General features: G+C 52.2%; 1 protein-coding gene across 1 annotated transcript; it reads left to right on the top strand.

Moving 5' to 3' along the window:
• Positions 1-1,734: 1,734 nt before the first annotated feature.
• Positions 1,735-23,287, top strand: TMPRSS3 (transmembrane serine protease 3). Its single transcript, XM_079922924.1, has 13 exons — positions 1,735-1,740; positions 3,863-4,001; positions 8,905-9,015; positions 9,878-9,994; positions 10,381-10,504; positions 13,238-13,363; positions 14,585-14,628; positions 15,123-15,288; positions 16,038-16,207; positions 18,290-18,385; positions 19,494-19,636; positions 20,251-20,403; positions 23,249-23,287. The coding sequence occupies exons 2-13, from the start codon at positions 3,908-3,910 to the stop codon at positions 23,264-23,266; spliced, it is 1,362 nt and encodes a 453-aa protein (XP_079779050.1). The 5' UTR covers positions 1,735-1,740; positions 3,863-3,907; the 3' UTR covers positions 23,267-23,287.
• Positions 23,288-23,762: the final 475 nt, after the last annotated feature.

Below are 23,762 nucleotides of genomic sequence, written 5' to 3'. Positions count from 1 at the left end.
ATGCCCCTTCTCATACCTTCAAACGGGGACCTCTGAAGACATTAGCTTGGTGAATATCTGCCAGCCCTACGTATGCTGATTTCTGTTTCCTTAACATTTTATTTTGAGTTTGATGGAATTGAATTGTAGGTAACCTTTCTGAAAAGCTACTTTATGGTGGTAGAAGTCCAGCTACCTTCATGGGTTCTTTCCCTAATACTCCCTGGTGAATTGTCCCAATCTTTGACTTCATGTGACCCACGTGCCAACATGTGAACACATGGTAATATGCCCTCGTGGCTGCTTTTGGTTTTCTGCATGTCCACTCAGTATTCTCCATCCACCTAGGTTTACAATCAACTCGTAGACATGGAGGCCCATCGTACACTCACCATTGGGCTGGACACCCAAAGAGTACATTCTAGACTCTGTCCTTCGAGAGCTGTACCACACTTGGGAGCGCCAGCTATGACACTCAGGTAAAAGCAAAGAAAGAATTAAGTTCTAAGTTTCCTGTTGCTGTCTTTGAGAGCAAATGCTCCTTCAGGGACTGGGGAGGGTAGTTAGGACAGATGTAAAGAAGGGATGTATGGGCTTGAGGGATACCTGGTGTTAAATGCAAAAGACACTGAGAGATATGTGAGCAGGTGCTCGGAGGTGGGAAAACAAGACTGAAGTAATTCACGATTGGCTGAATATAGTTCTTTGGCTACTGTTGCCGTTGACAAATCCCACCAATGCGACCTTCAAAATCGATCCCAAACCCTGCCCTTGATCTCCACCTGCACCACCAGCACCCTGGTTGCAGTCGTGGTGGCCCAGGGTTTCAGTAACCTCGTACTGGTCCTCTGTACACACAAACCTGCCCCTATGCTTGGTGCACACAGGTCGATCCCCACCACACCCGGGGATCTACCACATCAGCTCCTCCACCCTTTCCCTCACGTGGATGCCAAACCAGAGTCCTTCCAGGAGCCCGGGCTTTCCAAGATCTGCCCTCTGGCCTCTCCAGGCACATAGGCTTTCCTGAGTTTCTCCAACACTCCTAACTCATCCTCTCCACTGGGCCTTTGGCATTGATGGTCCCATGCTTGGAGCAAGCTCCCCTCTTAGCTGGAGACAGGCTGGGACCTGGGATCCTTTGCTGCAGTGCTTGCACCTGGACAAACGTCTCCTAGAGAAACAAAATGCAAATAAACTATAAAGAATTAAAGATAACTTCATGCATGCACAGTTAGGACAAATTCTGGACAACAAGATTCAAAAAATACAAAAAGACCAAAAAAAAACAAAACAAAACCCCAACTGCCACTTCTGAAGAGCTGGGAGCAAAAGCAAGGCACTGCGCATGCCCCCTGCACTCAACACCACCAAAAGGGTGGGCAGACCACCTGAGCCACCCTCTGGCCTGACCCCTGGACACACCCCTCCCCTCACCCCATGTAAGAAACAGCTCAACCCGCCTCGGGGAGCGATCAGGGGAACCTGTTACTTGCTTTTGCTCCTTCCTGTGGCCACAGGAGCCCCGATACAGCCTTGCCTGAATTTCTTGTCTGGCCTCTTATCAATTTCTCTTGGTTAAGGAGGCCAAGAGTCCTGGTTAGTATCAGGCTCACGAGACCCACTTTGCCACATCATCAAGGGCTCTACGAACACATCACTTCCTTCCTGGAGGCCTTCCTCCACCACACCGTCCCATCATTATCTAAACCTCTCCTGGCCTCATCTCTTCCTACTGTTTGTCATCACCTGAGACCACAGGTGAGTGCTTTGTCCCCTCTGCCACCTGCTCTGAGTCTAGATGGCTGGCTCATGGCAGACGGCCCATCAATGTTTGCTGAATCAGTGAATGCACGACTCTCATCTAGCTCACATTCACCCTGGCCTTCCAAAGGGCTTCCTAGTCCCCTGCCCACAGCAGCAGGGCTCTGTGCTTTCCTGATAACACATCTCTAAGCCGTATTGTGTGCAGAAGCCTCTTGGGACGCAGAGGACTCTGCAGAGTGGAGCGGGCAGGGTGTCTCTGTAGAGTGCTGGCTGCGGGTCCCCTGTCCTTTGTCTGCAGAGCGCTGCAAGTCTAAACCTGAGGTCGGGCACACAGGGGGCTCGAAAGCCCCACCAAAGAGTTTCCCTGCCCTGCTGGGTGACCTTGCTCAGCAGTGGGCAGGACCTGCCTGTTCTTTTAAATAAAAGGAGTGCCTGTGTCCCAAAGCCTCTCTTATGAGAAGTTTCTGAAAAGGTTTGCTTACCTTACTTAACTAATTAAAGGCAAGCCACATTTTCCCCTCTCTGGTCTCTGCAGTCAACCACCAGTGGCTACTTGATAGTCACTGCCAGGTAGGGTTACCCAGGGGCCCGTGATCAAGCCATTTGCGTGATGATTGAGTCGACAAGGCTGAGTGCCTCGGTGGAAATATTTCCCGGTTGGACTCTCCTGTTGGCAGCCTGCTCACCATCACGCTTGCTTTTATAATGAGAAAGGAAATTATTTCTGCTTTTAATGATGGCGGCTCCAGAAATGGTGAGTGGAGTGGGGGGTGGGGGTGGGGCAGGTGCAGGGGAGAGAAGCCGCTTCTGAAAGATGACTTCTCAACATTTCTGGATGTGAACCCCCCAACCATGACCTGCTGGGAAGGGACTCCCTTACCTAGGTTCCCCGTTTCAGAAAGCCTTTTGCTGTTGATTCTTATTCTCGTTCTAAAGCCAGGCTGTGGAATTTGCCACAGGCTGACGGTAAGCTGCAGTTACGAGCAAGAATCAAGGTAGAAGATGCTGAATGTGAATTATTAGTTTCCTAAGCTATTCGTCGAAGCTACTCTCGCAATGGAAATGAAATAAACATTTTTAGCGCATGACTCTTGCTTAGATTTTCCCATGACCACGTGAAACAGCATGAAGACAGAGTTTGTTTTAAGTGGCTTAATAGTTCCCTTTTGAATTTCAAACATTACAAGTAAATGGAGAGAAAATAACAATGGGTGATCTAAGTATCCATGTTTATATGGCTGTTGGCAAGTCTAGGCGTTAGCACGTTGCAGAAGCAACTTCCTGGGGTGCTCTCGCCTGATTCCTCGGAGAGTGAGCCGGAATTCAGTCGGGAACATTTGGACTGTTTCTTTGCTCCCTCTGCCCCTCTTTTGAGTTATTGGAAATGACTTCCAAAGGCTTCTGACCTGTCCGGCATCACGATAGGTGGAATTCTCTTGGAGGAAACAGATCCCCCGTGTAGCTTTTGGGCGAGCCCGCAGTCCCCAGCCACTCCTCCCTTTGCGAGGTAAGGGGGGGGACTGGGCACCCAGAGGGCGAGGATACTTTCATCCTTAATTAGGTCAAGCCTGTGCGAGCCAGGAAAAGGTTGTGTTTACGGGAAGCTCCGAATACTGGGGGTGAGCGTCCCTTCCTTGGTGCTATCTGCATTTTGGGGGCACGGACATGATGTGAGTATCCAGACTTCTTATAGTATGGTAGGTGTATCACCTGCACGGGCAAAGGGTCAAGTTTAAGTGGGACAAAACAGAGAAGGAAAGGGTTTGAAAGTAATTTATCTTCTGAAAAATAATGGTAACTAACTTCTAAATGGTAAAAGGGCATATCTCTAGAGACATGCTGTTCAATTGATTTGAAGATTGGTTGAACAAATAATGGGAAAGTCATACGTTTGGCAGAATTACATTCGTAGTTTCGCTCACTCTAGACGTTTCTGCGTTATCTGCTGTGGCTCAGAAAAAAAAAATGCGTTCTCCCTGGACAAATAGTTTCGATTTATCGCACTGAAAGCTCTTTATGTGGATTGTCAGACTTCAAAGATTTCACACGACAAAGATTCGTTTGATGCTAAAACTAGAAATAGGGACGCAAACGCTCTCTGTTCTTTCCTGCGAAGGAGGTGGAGGTAGAGCCTGGTCTCCGAGGTCCTGAAATAGTCACCATGGGGGAAAATGACCCGCCTGCTGCCGAAGCCCCCTTCTCCTTCAGATCGCTTTTCGGCCTTGACGATTTGAAAATAAGTCCTGTTACACCAGGTAGGTGGCACCAGGGATCATTTCTGCCCCGCTTCCCCTCCCCCATATAGATGATGGATGTGGCTGAGTGCTCCCCTGGAGAAATATCTCCCCAGGAGCCCTCACACCCACAGGCCGCTTCCTCGTGTTTGCAGAATCCTGGAGTGAAGGGGCATTAGGGGGGCCGTCACTTTGGTTAGCCTCTTGCCAACTCCCTGGAGACAGGTGTTGGTATTCTCTGGATGGAGGTTTTCAGAAATCCAGGCTCCCACTGCCCCTGGGAGTTAGGGGTCAGATCCTGGCCAGGAAATCTCTGAGCCCTCCAGGAATTCCTGACAATCAGTGGTCACCAGCCCTTCCAGAAAACTTAAAATAAGCCGGTTGCCTTCACGGTATCAGATACCTAGATTAAAATTCAACAGCAGGTGACGGAGTTGCTCCTAGCAACTGAAGGAAGGAAAGTTGGTTTTGGAAATGGGTCATAAATGCTTGGAGAAATGGCAGACTCCTTCGTGCCCGGATAGGATCTTTCTGGCAAAGACCCTATCAGGACTTGTCACAGGAAGCTGTGTCTCCCTGGTCCTGGCTGCAGTCGGGAAGACTGAGCCCAGGGGCTGGGCAGAGGTACATCTGGGGCCCCTGGCTAGGGTTCCAGAAAGCACGGCATGGGGGCCGCACTAACGATTCCTTTTAAACCACCTGGACAGCGGATGTGGACCAATGGGAGGTGGGAGAAGAGGTTTCAAGTAAGGGAAAATATACACAACTTACAAATGCTTTTCAAAAATTAGCATCAGTGGAAATGAAGAAAAAACATCCTGCAGTTACCTAACCACCCAAACTTAGCTAGTTTTTACATTTTCTTTATTCTCTCCATGTCCTTGACCATAAGTATACACTCACAGGCAGTGCAGGTGCAGACAGGCGTTCTTCCATGTGCTTTTTGGTTTTCTAAATGCCCTTTTTTATAGGATCAGGTAGGTGTGTAATTTACGTAGCCATTTGGGTCATCATTTGACATATAATTGTTTCTAATATTTTATAATATAAATCATAACATGATAGCACTATACATATTCTTTTCTGCTAAGTTTTGATCATTTCTTCATGATTAATTCCTAGTCATGGGAAGGAATAAAAACTTTTTTAAACTTTTCTTTTTAAATAAACCAATACATTGTTTATGAGAGAAAATTAGAAAATACAGTTAATCAAAGTTTTTTTAAGATGAACCACAATTTTACTCTTACTCAGAGATAAACCTATTAGCACTTTATAATTTATTTCTTGCCTTTTTCCTATCAACATATCTGTATTTCTCTTTGGAAGTGAAATATGAAGGTAGACCCCAGAGATATTTTGGGTTTGGTTCCAGACCACTGCAATAAGCAAATATTGCAATAAAATGAGTCACACTAATTTTTTAGTTTCCCCATACGTACAAAAAGTCAAGTTTATTCGATAGCATAGTCTATTCAGCGTGCAATAGCCTTATGCCCCCAAACAATGTACATACCCTAATTAAAAAATTACGTTTTAACTTAAACAATTAACTTCATCGCTAAAAAATGCTAGCCTTTACCTGACTACACAGTGTTGCTACAAAGCTTCAATTTATGAAAACTGCAATATCAGCAAAGCGTGATAAAACGAGGTCTGCCTGTACTCTTTGTATGATTTTGAAGCTTATTTTTTTTAACTTAAAAATATTATGTTCATCTTTCCATGACATTAAATAATTAAATAGCCTTTAAGGCTTGGCAAACTATGGCCCCTGGACCGAATCTGGCCCGCTGTCTGTTTTTATAAATAAAGTTTTATTGGAACACAGACATATCCATTTATTCACATTTTGTCTGGCTGCTTTCAGGCCATAGCTGCAGAGTTGAGAAGTTGTGACGGGACCACTTATGGCCCATAAAGTTTAAGACATTTATGATCGGGTCCTTCACAGAAACACGTTGCCGACCCCTGTCCTCTTATCGTTTTAGATATTTCTATGCCATTTGTTATTTCACCACCTCCCTTTTGTTGGTCACTTAGGCTGTCTCCATCTGTCCGTGCATCAATATTTTCAAGGTCGCTCCTTTAAGTGTGTCCTTTACATAGAGATTTGTGTACATCTATGATGACTTTTTAGGATAAATTCCTAGAAGTGGAATTGATAGGTCAAAAATTCTATCCATTTTTTAGCTTTTTGGTACATATTTCCAATTTGACTGTCAAAAAGTTGACACAATTTATACTCTTATTGACTGTTAAGCGGAGATCCATTTCCTTTCACTTTGGACTGCAGTGGAAATAGTAGTAGTAGTAATAATACATCGCAAAGGTGATATGTAATTGTGTCTAATTTGTGGTGTGTTTTTCGTTTCCAAATGCTTGTTTATCATTTGCGTTCCTCCTTTGAAGAGATGCTATACCTTTTGCTTTTTATTCCAAGCATGACCTCAAAGACAGGGCAAGGAGGAGGGGGACCACAGTGGGACCACAGGGCACGCGGCCGAGGAGCCGTAAAGTGGCAAATGTGAGCGGATACAAAGGCGCTGTGCCTGCAGGAGGCGCTATAACTGCAGGACACTCTGGATCTACAACTGGGGCTCACTTCCTAAACCTCACTCTTAGATACAGAACAGCTAGAATGATGAGAAGTCATTCTGGGGTTCCTGCTGAGTTTTAAAGTGTGACTGGAGAGCTGGCATCTCAGTAGGGAGAGTGACTGATTGGGGCAGGCTTCCGGAGGCGGGGGAGGTAGAGGGGAGGGGTCTGCTTTGCTGACTCTAAATGGGTCATCCTGAAAGGAACTGGTCTCTGGCCTTGAGATAAAACCACGTTCATTATCCCGAAACCATCCCCAAACCAACCAACCATCCATCCGTCCATCCATCCATCCATCCATCCATCCATCCATTCCTTCAATCTACTAACATTTACTGAGGACCGTGGAATGGCTAGTGCCGTTCTAGGTGCTGAGAGCACACCCTGGAACAAGCTGCCTCCTCCTGCATCCAAGGCTAAACAAGGACCGTGCGGGTGGTCCCTCTGCCCCGCTCCACACTCACGGCACAGAGTCTGATGTGCATCTCCTATCCCCCCATTCTTCCCTTTCTGCTCCTGCGTTTTCCTTGTTTACTCTTTTCTCCTTTTTCTCCCATTTCATCGCTTTCTTTTTTCCCTTTTTGTTTTCTAATTCACTTCTGTTTTGGGCAACCGGGAAGGGTACTGACCATTTTATAATCGCAGTCTTTATAGCCAGAGGATGAAGTTGTGGGTTTCTAAAGACAGACAGGGAGCCTCTTTTTGGCTCTTCCATGGGAGACTCTCGGCCCAACGTCTCCAAGAGCAGGAAAACAGGCCAAGGCAGTCTCCGTCCTGTGTCGTCATGTGAGGCCTGGGAAGCTTCCTCCCCTCCCTACATTCTAACCTTCCTAATTATAAGAGAGGACAACTTCAGCATAGATGTATTTTCAGGATTGATGAGATAATTTGCATGAAATGGCCTGTTCTCCTGAGAGTAAACGTTGCAGTGGAAATCCTCCTGTTGTCCAGAGAGGCTTGCACTTTTGGGTATCTTAAGCTCTTCACATCTTCTTTTCTACCAAATCAGCCTTGTTCTATAGGCAAGAACTGGGAAGGGTCTGGGGCTTTACCCTACTTGCAAGCTAACAAGTCAGCCTGCCCCAGTCCCACGGATGCTGGCAGAAGACACAGCCCTTCCGTCAGACACGTGTACGCACAGCACAGGTGGCATGAGCATCCTGTTTGAGTAGGTCACGCTTGCCCACCACGTCCCTCAGCAGCAACGTGGAGCGGCCCAGGTGCACGCTGTACACGCAGTGGGTCTGCACCACAGCTGAGGAGCCCTGAGCTGAGGGAATCCACATCTTTTATAATGGGCTTCAAACAGACCTGCACAAGCTTTGTCCCAAAGGAAGAGGTGGTATTTACTAAGCCAGATGTAAATAATAACCTGTCCCTTGCTCCGGAGAAGGACACCATCTCTGTCTGCTAAGCTGTTTGCTCTGCCAGCATCCTCCAAGAGATGGTCTGGAATAAAGGCCTTCAGTGTCTATGCCCAGGACTGGTGGAGAATGACCCGCACATCATCTGGTGACCCTCTCAGAGATCCCAGCTGTCTCTCTCCTGAAAGCACCCTGCTTGGGTTTTACATGTTGCCTTCCTCTGTAGGAAAACATCCTTGGGAGTTGGGGTTCTACCTCCCCTCCGTATTAGTTTCCTAGGGCCACCAAAACATCACAAACTCGGTGGCCTAAAACAGGAGAAATCTATTATCTCTGAAGGCTAGAAGTCTGAAACTAAGGTGACCGCAAGGACTTGCTCCCTCTGACACCTGCAGGGGAAATCCTTCCTTGCCTCACCTTAGATGTTGGGGTTTGCTGATAAATCATGGGTTCCCTGGCTTATAGATGTATCACCCCCATCTCTGTCTTCCTCTTCACACGGCCTTCTGCCCCTGTCTCTTCACATCATCTTCCCTCTGTGTGTGTCTGTCTCTGTGTCTGAATTTCCCCTGTTTATCAGGACACCAGTCATTTTAGATTAAGGCCCACATTAATGACCTTGATTTAACTTGATCACCTCTGTAAAGACTCTATTTCCAAATAAGATGATATTCTGGGTTCTGAGGGTTTGAACATAAACATGTCTCTTGGGGGACACAATTCAACCCATCACACCGTCCCCTAACCGAGGACGGATGGAGCTGGGCTGGTGTTGGGGAGCTTGGGGCTCAACTTTTAGAGAACGTGCCCCTGGGTAGGCGGCCATTTCTCGAAGTCAACTCCCTTTGGGCTGGAACATTCTCTGCACTGAGGGCAGGGGGGATGAAGAGCTAAATTTTGTTTTATTTCATTCAGATTCGCTGTTCCGTGGCCTTTTGCTCTCCCCGCTTTTTGGTTTCTAGATGCCGACGCGGTGGCTGCCCAGTTCCTGTCTCTGCTGCCACTGAAGTTCTTTCCCATCATTGTCATCGGGATAATTGCACTGATATTAGCGCTGGCCATTGGTCTGGGCAGTGAGTACCATCCATTATTTAGTAGGTTCTCAAATACCTGTTCAGGCGTTTAGACTTTCACGGGCTCCCCCCTCACACCAACCCGGGCCCGCCACACAGCCCTAATTACTAAGGCAAACACCCTCTGGGTTTGCTGATTTGAGCTTTATTTGCCGGCAGGATCGTGAAGCCGACCAGGGCCCCAGCGGGGCCTTTGGCTGTGGTGGAGCTTTCGTCACCAAGGAGCCTCTGCCCAGTTAACAGTGGCCAAAGGCAGCTGATGAAACTGAACCCACAGGCAGGAGAGGGTGGGAGCGGGTGGAGGAGACAAGGAGGCCATTCATGCCAGGCCAAGCTGGGTTGCAAATAAGGTGCAAGTGGTTTTTGAGAAAGAGAGTCATTTGAATGGTCCCTGATAGGGAACAATTTCGCATTTACTCTTCAAATAGGCGGATCTCAGATCAGTTTAACTCTCCACGTGCTCGGCTTTGGGGTCCACAGTGCCCTCACTTCTCGCCCAGGGTCAGAGAAGGCAGGAGGTAGAGTGGGGGCCAGGGGTCCTCTCTCAAGTCTCCTTGCTCAGCCGGCTTAGCCAGTCGGCCACAGCCATGCACTTTCTCTCTGGACCTTGAGCCACCGGAGTCTAAATTCATCTTGAGTTGTGGCCTGAGGTCACTTAGGGAGACACGGTGGGGTGCAGCTGCCCCACCCGCTGGAATCTGGAACAGAAACTGGGCTGAGGGAAGCAGGCTGCTGGCAGTGGTGCCGTTTCAATGCAGCCTTCATGACGCTTGGGCAAGCTCAAGGCCGCGTGGCAGGTGCACGGTTGTCAGTGCTGTGCACTGAAGCAGCCCTTCCCCGACCCCCTCCCTCCTTTCCTCAGTCCACTTTGACTGCTCCGGGAAGTACAGGTGTCGGTCGTCTTTTAAGTGTATTGAGCTGACGGCTAGATGCGACGGAGTGTCCGACTGCAAAGACGGGGAAGATGAGTACCGATGTGGTAAGGTCATGCCTTTTCAGAAGCAGAAGCAGGAGGACGTCAGTACAACCCGACCCTGACCTTCCCCATCTGAGACATGGGTCCAAGGCAATGCCTTTGTTAAGTCATGGGATCCAACTGGCATTCAGCCCAGGAGACCCTGGGCTGGGTATTAAGGGAGGGTCCTTACATGGAGCTAAAATTGGGTTGGTAAGCAAGCAGAAGAGAACTCCAAGAGAGCTCAGGGGTACAGACGATAAGAACTGTGGCCGCCCTGCGTGGGTGGGGCACTGACCAGGGGCAGGTCAGACTCAGCACGGGAGGGTCTAGGCTGGCTGCAGAGAAATTCTGCCGGGTCTCAGGGCTCCTCAGGCCACTAACGACCTGTCTTCCTGTGCATTGGTCAGTCCGCGTGAGCGGTCAGAACGCCGCACTCCAGGTGTTCACGGCTGCCACCTGGAGGACCATGTGCTCTGAGGACTGGAAGCGTCACCACGCTACTGTCGCCTGTGCCCAGCTGGGGTTTCCAAGGTAATTCAGAGAGTGTCCAGCAGTGGGCAGGACATGAGCAGTGATCACGATGAGGGCAGACAGCTGCCGTTTAGCTGATCACGCACAAGGCACCTGGACATCCCCATGGCAACCCCGCGATGCCTGACATCACAGGTGCGCAAGCCAAGGTCCCAACATGCTAAGTGACTTGCTCAAGGTCACTCGGGACCTAGCGTGTTTGGGGGCGTCTCAGGCCAGGACCCTAGATGCAAACATTCAATAGCTTCAGAGCCCCCAGTTCCTCAGGCCACAGCTTTTGGGCAGCTTCCCGACACCACCCAGCTTGGTCCCACTTCCCAAGGAGCCCCAGGGAGCCAAGTTCGAAAAGTCAGCAATTTAGTGAATGTCCAGTTATTCAAAACAGTTGATTAGCAACAGGTGGAAGAAAGAAACAGGTAGAAGAGAGAACTATTGCCGTGGACTCTCCATGTTTCAACGTTCTGCGTTCCTTATGTGACTTTTTGCACTGGGGCGACACATTTTGGCCCTGATGCGGCCCCGTCCCTCCCCTGGCCCCTCCTTCGGGCCCCCGGTAGCTGCTGTCTTCCTCGGGTGCCCAGGACTGCGCTTCTGCTCCTCTTTGTGCCGGATTCTTGGAGTTCAAAACCAGCAGGCTCTGAGCACCCACACTCTCCTCGGGAAGTGGGCAACCCTGTTGGCGCCCAAGGAAACGGGTGTTGAAACCTCCACGCTCTGAGCAGGGAGCCCTGACTTGCAAATCTGAGGCATCACATTCTCAACGCTTTCCTCCAAAGCCAGCGACACCCACCCTCCAGCCCGTATCCCTGACATGTGCCTCTTTCTCACCCGAGACAACCTGGATTCAGAAATCAGCTGCACTTCAAGCCCAACGACAACAGCAAAAACACCCACACAATTGCCTTCAGGAATTATGTAGACTTGACCCCTCATAGGCAAGGAGGACATTTACACACCACACACACGCAGCCCACATCACACACCACAAACACACACACGCCACACACACCATGCGCACACGTCACATCACACACACGCCAATTACACAGACACACACACAAACCCCACCACCACGGCGCACAGCTGAAAGCTTCCCTTGGGCATTTCTGCTCCATAGGAGATAGTTCCTTGGACTCAGTAGGGGGCGTCCCTTCTTCTTCCCATCTGCCTCCCCTGCTTCTCCCTCCTGGACCACCTCCCCGCCCTGAATCCTTGGCCTCCCCCCTGTCCTGCAGAAGGACCCAGCAGCCCCTCTCGCCTTCTCCCAACCCTTCCCGGCAGTGCCCAGGCGTCTCTGCACCCCAGCCGTCTGCGGAGAGGCTCCTTCCTTGTTCCATCTCAGAGCAAGTCTGGAGTATGCAATTTTCCAGTCTGTCCCCTCAACACTGTCCATTTTCTTCCCTCTAAACTTGCTCTGTTCTTCCCTGTTTCTTCAGTTCTAAGATTTGCTTCTGTATCCTTTCTTGTTTATTCTTCCTATTTCTCTCTTGAAAGCCCTCCTTTGATCCCCTCTGCTCTATAGCATCCTGTGTCAGAGGTCTGTGATAAAGAATAAAAGATGGACTGGCAACTCAGATTGCCTGGGTCCAAATCCCAGCACACCTGCAGCCCCGTCACATGACTGAGGCCTCAAAAACAAGGCGAATAATAATACCAGCTTTAAAGGGTCGCTGTGAGGGTCAAGTGATCTTGGGGCTTTGAAGCCGGCCTGGACCGCAGGGACGCCCTGTAAGAGTCTGTGGTCATGGTTGTTGTTACCACTGAGACTTTGACAATTTATGGGGCTCCAGGTGCAGCCTTTGGGGTCCCTTTGCCTCACCCTCACCGCCCCACTGGTGGCCCAGTCCACCTGTATCAGGATCTCCATCTCGGTAACATCCGGCTCTTTCATCTGGTGCCTGACGTATCAGCGGGTTGAGCAATACCTGGGGAGGCTGGAAGGGTCATTGCTGCTGCCTAGATTACATTTTTCTCAAAACTCAAACCTGGCTGCACTTTGTACACCACGTACGCTGCCCGCGCCGCCCCCCAGCGTTTACAATCACCTGATGAAATCATGCTTGATAAGCTGGTGAGTTCGTGAGCGAAGCAAGCCAGCGACTCTGTCTTTTGTTCATTCCACGACCTCCCATCTCATAACTCTTTGGATGACTGATTTGAAAAATATTATTCCCTCTTTTCCATCATTCTCCAGACCTGTCTCCTGACCCTTTAAACACTGACTTGTCCTGGTGCCCCCGAATCTCTCCGTCTACGTGCTCATCTGTCTGTAACGGGAACCCTGCCAGCTCTGGGCAGCCTGGGAAAGTCTTTCATCCCCCCCCCCCCAGCCTATCGTACCTGGGGCGCTCAGCATCCCCACTTCGGTGCTCACCTGAAAACACTCCACCCAATTCTGTGTTCTGTTCCCTCTGAGGCTCGCTTCAGGCCAAGCAAAGGTCAGTTCAGCTCAATGCATCAGGGAGTGTCCCCCCAGCTACGTCAGGAAGTGGTCCTCCCTCGCATGTGGCTGGAGCCCATGGTGGGTGGATGGGCTGTGGGGAGAGGGTCGCCCCAGACTCTTCCAGGTCTGGAATACCTTGCTAAGTTGGCAGAAGGAAGCCATTTACGGTTTGGGGCTGCAAAATGACTCCCCTCCCAGTATGATACCTGTATCCTTGTGACTTGAGCCCAGGTAGATTTGCGACAGAGTGAATTCCACACATCAGGTCTGTGTTTCCATTGTGCTTGCAGCTATGTGAGTTCGGACACCATCAGAGTGGATTCACTGGAGGAGCAGTTCCGAGAGGAGTTCGTTTCCATCAATCACCTCTTGCCAGATGACAAAGTGACCACTTTACACCAGTCGGTGTACGTGAGGTAAGCGGCCAGGTGGTGCTGTGTCCACTTATGTCCACTCATCCGCTGGACTTGTGCATGAGGTTGTGTTCTCCAAGTGCCAGGTGCGGGTTTGGCCACTTTGGTTAGAAGGGTGGACGCACCAGGCTGGGGTACAAGAACTTAATCCCAAGCAAGGCAAATACAGCCCAACAGACAGAGGGAGGAAGGTTGGTAAAGGGGTCCCGTGATGCGCGTGTCGTAAATGCAACATTGCACCGTGCACACGGTGGGCGCTGCTGATGTGTTAGGGGAAAGGAGGGAGGGAGGGAGGAGAAAAAATATTAGAAAGAAAGAAATTAAGAAAGAAACGTATCCTTCTTTATTTACAAAATACTTTAATGTTCACCATTTGTATTACATGTTTCCCCAAAGAAGTCATAAGGAAGGTAAAACGAGGTATCCTTAAGTGACAGTCAGGTACCTGAAGCTTACAGGGGTCACCTGTCTGGTGCACAGAGGTACGTCAGGCTTTCTGAACCCACGTTCCATGTGCGCTTCCTGACTCATTGGACCAAACCCCAAGAGGAGTGTGTTCTCTGCTCCAGGAAACACCTGCCTGTCAGCCTATTGTGCAATTGACAGTCGCTCCTGAACCCACGTGAAATCTGCAGGGACAGCTCATCTCTTGGGTCCTAAAACCTCAGTCTGGTGACACTAGCTTTTTCTTGCATGATCATGTGACAGGACTGGGGCTCTAAAGGCAGGAAATCTACAAAGGGATCTACAAAGGGATCCCAGGCTGGATTGTAACATGAGCACCCACCCACGCAAGGGACAGTGTGTGTCATTTCCCGGGCAATCACATCTCAGCTCTGGAGGTGGGGGGAGGTCTTCTCTGACATGCATGTGTCCCAGGCTGCAAGGACTTTGTGGCAGGAGAGCCACAAAACTGACATGCAAATGACACCAGTGTATATTTATATAATATAGCTCATTATACATTTCTTATCATTAGCTATACAAAGCCTAGAAATACTCAACACCCGGTCACGCACACCATACCTCACTGTAGTCACGTGTTTTATAATGCATTGTGTGACCTCACTCTCGTGGGGTTTTTTTAAATTGTAATCTGTATTCAAGAGCAGGGGAGTAAAGTTTATTTTTCTTTTACCCCAAGATTTAAGTAAAAAAAAAAAAAAGTGTTCAGTTCACAGGCCTCGGGTATTTATCATTAAACGCATTCTTTCTCCACTTTAGGGAGGGATGCACCTCGGGTTACGTGGTTACCTTGAAGTGCTCAGGTGAGAGTTACAGAAACGCAGAGAGAAACGGAAGGAAGCCCTGGCTCACAGGCTCCTGTCCCCCCTCCCCGCTCCTTGGACCGCTCTGTTGGCAGTCCCTTCCTCCCAGGGGCCAGGTGGGAACTCTGTGACCCCATCTGCCAGGTTGGTGAAGAGAGCCCTGGGCGACTTCTCAGCAGCAGACAGGACCACGGCGCACGATGTCCTGTCCTTCCGTGGTGGCTCCAATCGCCTGACTCTCTGTCACCTTCTCTTCCCCACCCCTCCTGCCAGAAAAGTGTGCACGGGCTGCTCAGTGCACGCCCCCAGCCTGGGCAGGCACCCTGTGCTCCTGGCAAGGGGGCGCCGTACCTGGCGCTGTGTCCTGACGGGCTTTTCCCACTGCACCCCTACAGCACCCTGCTTGTCCCACGCCGCAGGGGACCTGCCCCCCCATCCCTCACCCTGTGCTCCTGCCAAAGCCCCCGCCCCTGCCCCTCCCTCTCGCTCTGCAGTCTGCGGTCTGAGGACGGGCTCCAGCCCGCGCATCGTGGGTGGCAACGTGTCCTTGCTGGCTCAGTGGCCCTGGCAGGCCAGCCTGCAGTTCCAGGGCTACCACCTGTGCGGAGGGTCCGTCATCACCCCCGTGTGGATCGTCACGGCTGCCCACTGTGTTTATGAGTGAGTTCTCCTGACCTCCTTGCAGGGGGTCCTCATCTTCTGCAGGCCCCCATCCCAGTCCGGGCCATGTTGGGACAGGGCTGATTTGGGTGGTCGACAGCAGGGCAGGTCCAGAAAGCAGGAAGACAGACCGGATGGTCACAAAGTGATGTCCCCGGGGCGGGACACCTTCCTTCTTCACTGTGGATCCAGCTCCATCAGCTGGGTGAGACTGGTGACCCCGGGCTCATTTTAAGGATCTCTGGCCCGCAGCTCTTACAGAAAAGAGAGAAGGAAGAGGAAGGAAGCTCTCGCGGGAGGGAACCCAGCAACGTAAAGGCCCTAGGCCTCCCCGTAGCTCATCACAGTGGACCATGCTGTGGCTGAGAGGGAGAGGGAGGGTGCAGGGTAGGCAGGGGTGTCCCCAGAGCCACCCCTCCTTGAGTCTCTCTCCAGGGGGGTGGCTTGGAAGAAAACCACAGAAGATACTTCCAAACACAGGGGCAATTGTCCCCGTTATTTCCACCTCCCTCTACTTCGGTTTCTGATGGAGAACAGACCCTGATGGACTCTCACAGGGAGCAAAGTTCAGCTCACTTCTCAAATGCCCAGAGGTGCAAAGAGCAAGGCCTGTCTAGGAAATGCATAGGGTGGGTCTGTGCTTCTGCAGGGCTCGGTGGGGGGGACGTCTGCTGACATCTCCTTGGCACCGGCTGTCGGGACACCTGAGGGGTCCGTGGGTTAACGTGCTTGGGGCTTTCTCATTTTAGTCTCTACCTCCCCAAGTCATGGACCATCCAGGTGGGCCTCGTTTCTCTGCTGGACAGTCCAGCCCCCTCCCATCTGGTGGAAAAAATCATCTACCACAGCAAGTACAAGCCAAAGAGGTTGGGCAATGACATCGCCCTCATGAAGCTGGCCGGGCCTGTCACTTTCAACGGTACGTCTGGGTCTCTGTCATTTTGTTGCTATCCTTTGTTTCAAGAGAATTTGAATTGCTTGTTGAAGCATGGTGATGAAGGCTGCCTTACAAACTCTGCCAGATAATTCCAATACGGGATTCCTTCCCGCGTTGGCCTCAGTTGACCGTCTCTTTGTATTAAAGTTGTGATTTTCCCCCTTCTTGGTATGATAAGAAATCTTCAGTCACATTCTGGTCATTTGGACCATCGTGTTAGGAGACGTACATCTTAAGGAGACGTACCTCGTAAGGAGACGTACATCTTCAATGTTAGCAGACGGTCACCCTGTTCAGGTTCACTCTGCAGGTCCTGGCCTGCTTCTGTGGGCTGTGGTTCTGATGATTATTTGACTTCAGAGCCTGTGTGGTTCTACTTTGGTCAACTTGGTTTGGCTGGGGCCACGGGGGCCCTCACTTGTGCTACTTCCTTTCTGCTGGTACCACCTGGAGATTAAAGGGACTTCCCCAGGCCAGACCACCCGGTGCCTGTGGGTGGTAGAAGGGGGTCTCAGGCACGTGGGAACAAAGAGCTTTTTCTTGTGTCGTGTTTATTGTGGTGAGGTCCCCACCCATCTGCCTGGTGTCTCAATCTTGGCTGAGAAAGAGAGGGCCTCCCAGGCCAGCCAGCTGCTTGTGGTGGGATCTTCCCCGCAGCCCTTTCTTTCCAAGTCAGAAGACACTGGGAATCTCCAGCTCCTGGAAATACTCAGAAACGTTCTCTCCCAACCAGCTGCTGAGTTCAGAGGCTCTGTTTCTCCACAGAAACGTCAAGTCCTGACTCCCGGAGGTTTCAAAACACCAGAAAAGCCACACAGGACAGAACTTTCCGAGGTGTTGCAGATGAAGCAAAGCATATGAGCTTACTCCTAAATAAGTGAAAGCCCCCTCCTGCTTCCCAAGGACTAGGGCAGCTCAGAGAGCAGCAGAGTATCATAACCAAGGCCCCTGTCGGAGCAGGATCCTGGCTCAGGACCAGCAGCAGGTTGGACCTGGCAGAATCAACAGTGTGTTTATCACACAGCACACGGAATTCTCTACGTATCACACTCGGAAACAAATATTTCTAGAGAAACAAAGAGAAATTGTAAAGGTGGTGTTGGTTTGTTAATTATGATTAATGACCCTTGGTTATAAAGAACTGAGGTGCCAACACTTGCACTTTGACAAAAATTAGAGTGAGTGCCCTTCCCCCTTCTACCTCTCCTCTAGCTGCCCCGGAAGCTTAGCGTGTCCCAGGATGCGGGCACACGAAGGCCCCGTGACAGTCTTTGGTGGAGGGCTTACGTGACACAGCCCACGTGGACAGGCAGGCTCGTCGCCTCCAGATATGTCGGGAGGGATGGGAATATTCACACACTGTTGGTCCATGAAGCAGCGTGCCCGTGGTCTAGAACAAGAGCAGGCAGGCTACGGCCCATGGGCTGAATCTGACCCTTTGCCTACTTTTGTAAATAAAGTTTTATCGACCCACGGCCTGGCCCATTTGTTCACCACGGCCCGTGGCTGCTTTCATGCTACTGTGGCAGAGGTGAGGGTTGAAACAGAGACCACGTGGCCTGCCAAGCCTAAAATATAAAGTATTTGGCTTTTTTTCTCTTTTTTTGTTTTTTTTGCGGTATGCGGGCCTCTCACTGCTGTGGCCTCTCCCGTTGCGGAGCACAGGCTCCGGACGCGCAGGCTCAGCGGCCATGGCTCACGGGCCCAGCTGCTCCGCGGCATGTGGGATCTTCCCAGACCGGGGCACGAACCCGCATCCCCTGCGTCAGCAGGCGGCCTCTCAACCACTGGGCCACCAGGGAAGCCCTATCTGGCTTTTTATAGAAAATATGCTGAGCCCTGGTCTAGGCTCCCTCATGTTGCCACGGTCTCGGGTTGTTTTAAAGTTTCAGGGCTCTGGTGGGCGAGGGGTCCCTACTCTGAGCAAATAGCTTCCAAACGACCAGGGACCTGGCCTTTCTCTGGGAGCTGGCTTGAGCTGCCAGAGCGGTAGGCACTGAGAAGACGGTTTTCTCAGACCACAGCTGCCACAGGCTTGAAAGCTCTTGTTTCCTCTCCAAACAGAGATGATCCAGCCAGTCTGTCTGCCCAACTCCGAAGAGCACTTTCCTGATGGGAAGATGTGCTGGACGTCAGGCTGGGGGGCCACAGAGGATGGAGGTCAGTGTTCTGAAATCAAGATTCTGAGTCCAGGGTGCCTAGAACCGAGAGGGCTGTGGGCCTGCTCCCCAGGCTCCCAGGGTAATGTCCCCGCCCATGTGTCCCGGTTGGGGTGTAGCGCAGACCCCCAGCCGGCCACTGAGACATGAGAGGAATGGGAGGCGGGCGTGCCCTGTGGTGAGCCTGTAATACGTGAAGGTCACAGTTTACAAGCAGGTGAAGTTAGAGTGTGTCGATCTGTTCGGGTGGGTGGCGAGGCTGACCCACCACAGATGTGTTCGTTTCTTGTCGCTGCTGTAACAAATGACCCCAAATTTACTGGCCTAAAGCAATGCACGTGTATTACCTTACAGTTACGGGGATCGGAAGTCATAAATCAGTGTGTCGGGAGGGCTGTGATCCTCCCAGAGGCTCTGGGGGAGGATCCGTTCCCACGTGTTCCAGCCTCTAGGGCCCCTGCAACTCTTGCTTCTGCCCTCACCTCCACCTTCAAGCCAGCAGCACAGCATCTTCCAATCTCTCTCCCCTCTGACCTCCGCTTCTCCTATCATCACATCTCCTTCTCTGACCCTTTGAAGGACCCTTGTGATTAGATTACACTTAAGGTCCACCCAGAGAGCCCGGCATCGTGTCCCCATCTCAAGGTCTTATCACATCTGCAAAGTCCCTTTTAGAAGGTGACACGGTCCCTGGTTCCAGGGGTTGGGATGTGGATGCCTTTGGGAGTACAGGTTTCTGCTGACCACCCCCAGGTTCCACCCCAAAGCTGTGAGTGGGACCTTCGCGTGCCTCAGTTTCCCTGCTGCTGTCATCTGGGTTATTCTGGGAACTAAACAGACTGGTGTAGGTCAAGTGCTTGGCCCAGGACAGGTTCTGGCGGGGCAGGTGAGGGGGCCCTGTTGGCTACATTTGCCCCCCGTCCTCCCACATTGGTGACCTTAGGGAAGTGAGTGGCCCTGACATGAAGCAGCGGGGTCCCCCAGCCCACTCCCCAGGGGGCAGAGCTCTAAGGCCATCCACCTCCAGGCTTCCCCACCTGCATGCAGGCCCCCTGAGTTCCTGGTGGGGGCCCCCCGCACCACACAAACCCCCCCCTGCTCTGACCCAGGCGATGCCTCCCCGGTCCTCAACCATGCGGCTGTGCCTCTGATCTCCAACAAGATCTGCAACCACAGGGACGTGTACGGTGGCATCATCTCCCCCTCCATGGTCTGTGCTGGCTACCTGAAAGGCGGTGTGGACAGCTGCCAGGTAGGGGCCCTGGTGACCCCTGGGGGCCACGCTGCGAGCAAGGCTCTGCTCTGCTGTGGCAACCCAGCCTGCGGGAGAGGCCACCACCAGCATGTCCCTGTGACTGACTGAAAAGCAAATTTACAGGGCGTGGGAAGAAGTTTGCTCAGGATATCAGTGTTTACCCAGTGCTCCCCTCTGCCTGGGTGCTGGGCAGTTGGAAGGGTCTCGGAGTTTGCAGAGGGACCAAAGGGGCAGAGGGCAGGTGGGAACCAGGGAATCCAGTCTGCAAAGCTACAGTGGGCGAGACTCCAGCACTGCCTGGTCCAGCCGAAGCCCCTGGCCAGACAGACCCTCCCTCTGGAGCATCCCTCTGTTTCCCCAGCTGCCTTGACCTTCGTGGGTTCAGGGTACCGAGATCTGGCAGGGAGACGGCTGGAGGGGGACCGTCCCCAAAGGATAAGGACGCCACTATTAGGGGTACAAGTCAGTTCCAGAAGGACTGGGGGGTGAATGCAGAGCCATCTTCGTGCTGTATTTTGTGATAGAGTGAAGGGGGGGATCCTGCCACCAGGACAAGGGACACACCATGGCAGTGCCTGTTGTGTGCCCTTTGCTCTTTCCTTGTCATCCAGGGAGACAGCGGGGGGCCCCTGGTGTGTCAAGAGAGGAGGGTGTGGAAGTTGGTGGGAGCCACAAGCTTCGGCATTGGCTGTGCCGCGGCGAACAAGCCCGGAGTCTACACCCGCATCACCGCCTTCCTGGACTGGATTCACGAGCAGATGGAGGTGGGTGCAGCGCCGCCCCTGCCCTGGAATCTCGTGCTGGTGCCCGTCAGTCAGTCCACCTCTGGCATCCCTTCCGTGGGACCCCAGTCCTGCTGTCCGGAGCCAGGAAGTGACCAATCAGTTATCGATTTGTCAAGCAGTGACTTCGTGCTTCTGGGCGTTAGACTGAGCAGGGCTAATCCCACAGACGAGGCCCTGGCGGGGTGGGCGTGGCGGGTGGGCACACACAGGGCGAGTGTTGCTGGGACGTGAAGGAAACGTGCTTCCACCAACTGGGGAAAGGAGGAGGGGCAGCCGAGGAAGAGCCCTGGGGGACGGGAACCAGCCAGGTGGGCACGTGTGGGTGTGGAGACAGGTGGGGGATGGAGAGTCTCCAATCAGGAGGGGTCTGGGCAGTTCTGTGCTTTGGGGGGGCCTCCCTGTGGGCGGTCGGGGGTGGTGCTGGAGGAGGGAGATGGGTCAGTGAGGCTGGCTTGGCAGGACCAGGGCTGGCAGGGGGAGCCCTGGTGATGGCGGGAGGAAGAATGGGACACCCAGGGACAAGGAATGCCCCAGCCTACTCCAGGCCCCAGCGCAATGGCTTAGAAGACAGGGAGAGACACCCACCTAGGGAGCGAGAGTTGGGACAGCCCGGTCTTCCACCCCACGGGCGCGCAGCAGATGTTTGCGGACCTGATCACCGGCTCTGAGTCCCACGTCAGGCCTTGGACCAATTTCAAAGAACTTTTTTTTTTTTTTTGCTGTATTTTGTTGTTGTTGTTTTCGTTGGGTTTTTTTGAGGCAAACTTTACACAGAGTGAAACTGACCATTCTAAAGTGAAAATCTGGGGGCATGTTGCCCATTCACGATGTTGGGCTGCTGCCGTCTCTACCTAGTTTCGGAATATTTTCATTTTCTGGAAATAAGTCTTCATTAAGCAGTCGCTCCCTGTTCCCTGTCCCCCGGCCTCCAGTGACCAGTAATCTGCTTTCTGTCCTGGTAGATCAAGACCTTTAAAATGCTCCTTTTAATTTAAAGCATTTGGCTAAGAAGGACCAAACTCCTCAAGTGCCTTGGTGTTAATTTCCACTTCTTCCTCCTGGAATATTTGCCTTAAATCAGGAGCTACGAGCAGGGCTGAGGCCCCAGGACCGGGCCTGGCTGGAATTCCAGCCCTGCTGTCGTCTAGCTGTGTGTCCTCTGCAGGCATATAGTGCCAGCCCATTGCAGGGCAAGGCTAGGAGACAGGCCTGCCGGGGACTTCTGCTGGGGCGCATTTTGCTGTTAGCTGACCGCCTGGCCCAGCGCTGAGGGCTGTGCAATGCTCTTCAGCCCCCAGTTCAGCCCCAATCCCTCACCCCCTCAGAAAACAGACGTTTGAAAGAGCAGCCTCCTCGCTGCCGTGGCTGCAGACAGCCCGTGAGCAGGATAGAGAGAGGGGAGGGTCATGTGGGCCGGGGGGGTGGGGCATCACGTGGGCACAGGGAATGGAGGACCCTCCGCATTCGCCCAGGGAGCCTCGGAGGTGCAGCTCCACGACGCTGCCCCCAGGCTCAGAGGGTCCGTGGGACCAGGCTTGCTGCAGGGGTAGGTTGAAGAAGTCCGGCCCAGTCCTGAGCTGGCGGGGAGGACCAGGTTCCAAAATCAGTCTGGGAGGTTCGGACAGAGGGGTCCTGACCTCTCAGCCCATTTCCCCCCAGCACCGCCCTGGCTGTGGGGCCCTAGGACCATTCCCATACTAGAGGTGAGGGGACCCACAGAAGGCCCCCGCCGAGGCTAACAAGGGCAGGGCGTGAGTCTAACCAGCTCCGTGAGCCCAGCCCCCCACCCCGCAAAGCTCAGTGGTGGACCTCCAAGCGGGGCCGCAGAGCACTCCTCCTGGCTGCCCGCTAGCGCTGAGGGTCCAGAGGGTCTGATCGGACGCCCTGGCGATTCTGAGGCAGGGGTCTCCGGGGCACACTCTGAGGACGTGGGGGGATTTTAGAAAGGACGCTTCTTCCTCCCAGAGCTCGAGAAGCAGGTTCTTCTGGATGTAGGTGGACGGCTCCCCTGAGGCCTGGGAGAGCAGCTCAGCCACGGCAGCCTCTGGCATCCGAAGGCCTGTGTGAGTGATGCCTCTCTTCAGACGTCTCTGGGACGACCCAGAAGAGGCTTCCCTCCCATGAGAGTTTTCCAGCGGGCCTGCATTTTTATTTATTTTTTATTTTTTGTGGTACGCAGGCCTCTCACTGTTGTGGCCTCTCCCGCTGCGGAGCACAGGCTCCGGACGCGCAGGCTCAGCGGCCATGGCTCATGGGCCCAGCCGCCGGGGATCTTCCTGGACCGGGGCACGAACCCGTGTCCCCTGCATCGCCAGGCGGCCTCTCAACCACTGCGCCAGCAGGGAAGCCCCAGGCCTGCATTTTTAGTTGTTTCTTTTGAACCTTGATGTGAGGGCCTTCCAATAGCTCTCACACCTCGAGGGGAATCACCCCATTTTTTAACTGATGCTAAACCTTGTTACATCAGCTTCATTTTCATCCAGTAGTTTTCTCTCTCTGCTGGATGCTTAAAACGAAATTGTTGCAACTCAAAGAGAGACACAGGAACACTGATACTAAGAGCTGGAAACGATGGAATAGTCTCAGGTTGATGACAGAGACGGCGGGGGTGTGGCAGGTAGGAGGTGTGGCACAGGGAAGGGGAACTATTTCACACTTACCTGGAATCCACACGGAGCAGAGGCCAACTTTGTCCCCATCAGTCGTGAACAGCTGACGCTCCACTCAGGGTACAGTGGAGCCTCCACTCAGGCTCACTCCATCTTAATATTAGAGAGATGGCTTGAAGCGCTGAAAGAGATAATACCTGTGTTTTCATTTCTAGAGGGACCTGAAAACTTGAAGAGAAAGAGGCAGGTTACCACCTTGAGTTCCGGCCAAGATGGAGACATCCCTGTCCTTCCATGGATTCTAACAGCAGAGCCAAAAGAAGGAGCATCTTTTCGTTCCTCTACATCTAGGGCAATTTTCTTCTGTCACCTCTAACAAGCCAGAGGGGCATTGGACTGAAATGACCCCGAACCTCCTTTCTGATCTCCACTAAGAACAGAAGCAGGAATGCCTCCAAAGTGCTACAGTTTCCTTGTCCATCTGGTTTCCTCCCCTGCAAAGCGATCCACACCTTAGCCCCTCAACAAAGACACGGCAGCCTGGACCTGCAGGAGCGCGGTCAGTGCAGGTGCAGCTGTCTGCGCCTTTTTATCCGGGCACCAGAACCTACCCAATTTTCTACCAGGATCTCCTTTGACATGTGGGAACGTAAGATTATAGTTTGAGGTTTATTTCTGGTATTTTTTGTAGCCTTTGGTGCTTGAGGTATCATTGTCCCTTGCTTCCAG

Source organism: Stenella coeruleoalba, assembly GCF_951394435.1.
Source record: "Stenella coeruleoalba genome assembly, chromosome: 5".
In the NCBI taxonomy this organism is placed as follows: Eukaryota; Metazoa; Chordata; class Mammalia; order Artiodactyla; family Delphinidae; genus Stenella; species Stenella coeruleoalba.
This window is presented reverse-complemented; position numbering and strand designations above follow the sequence as displayed.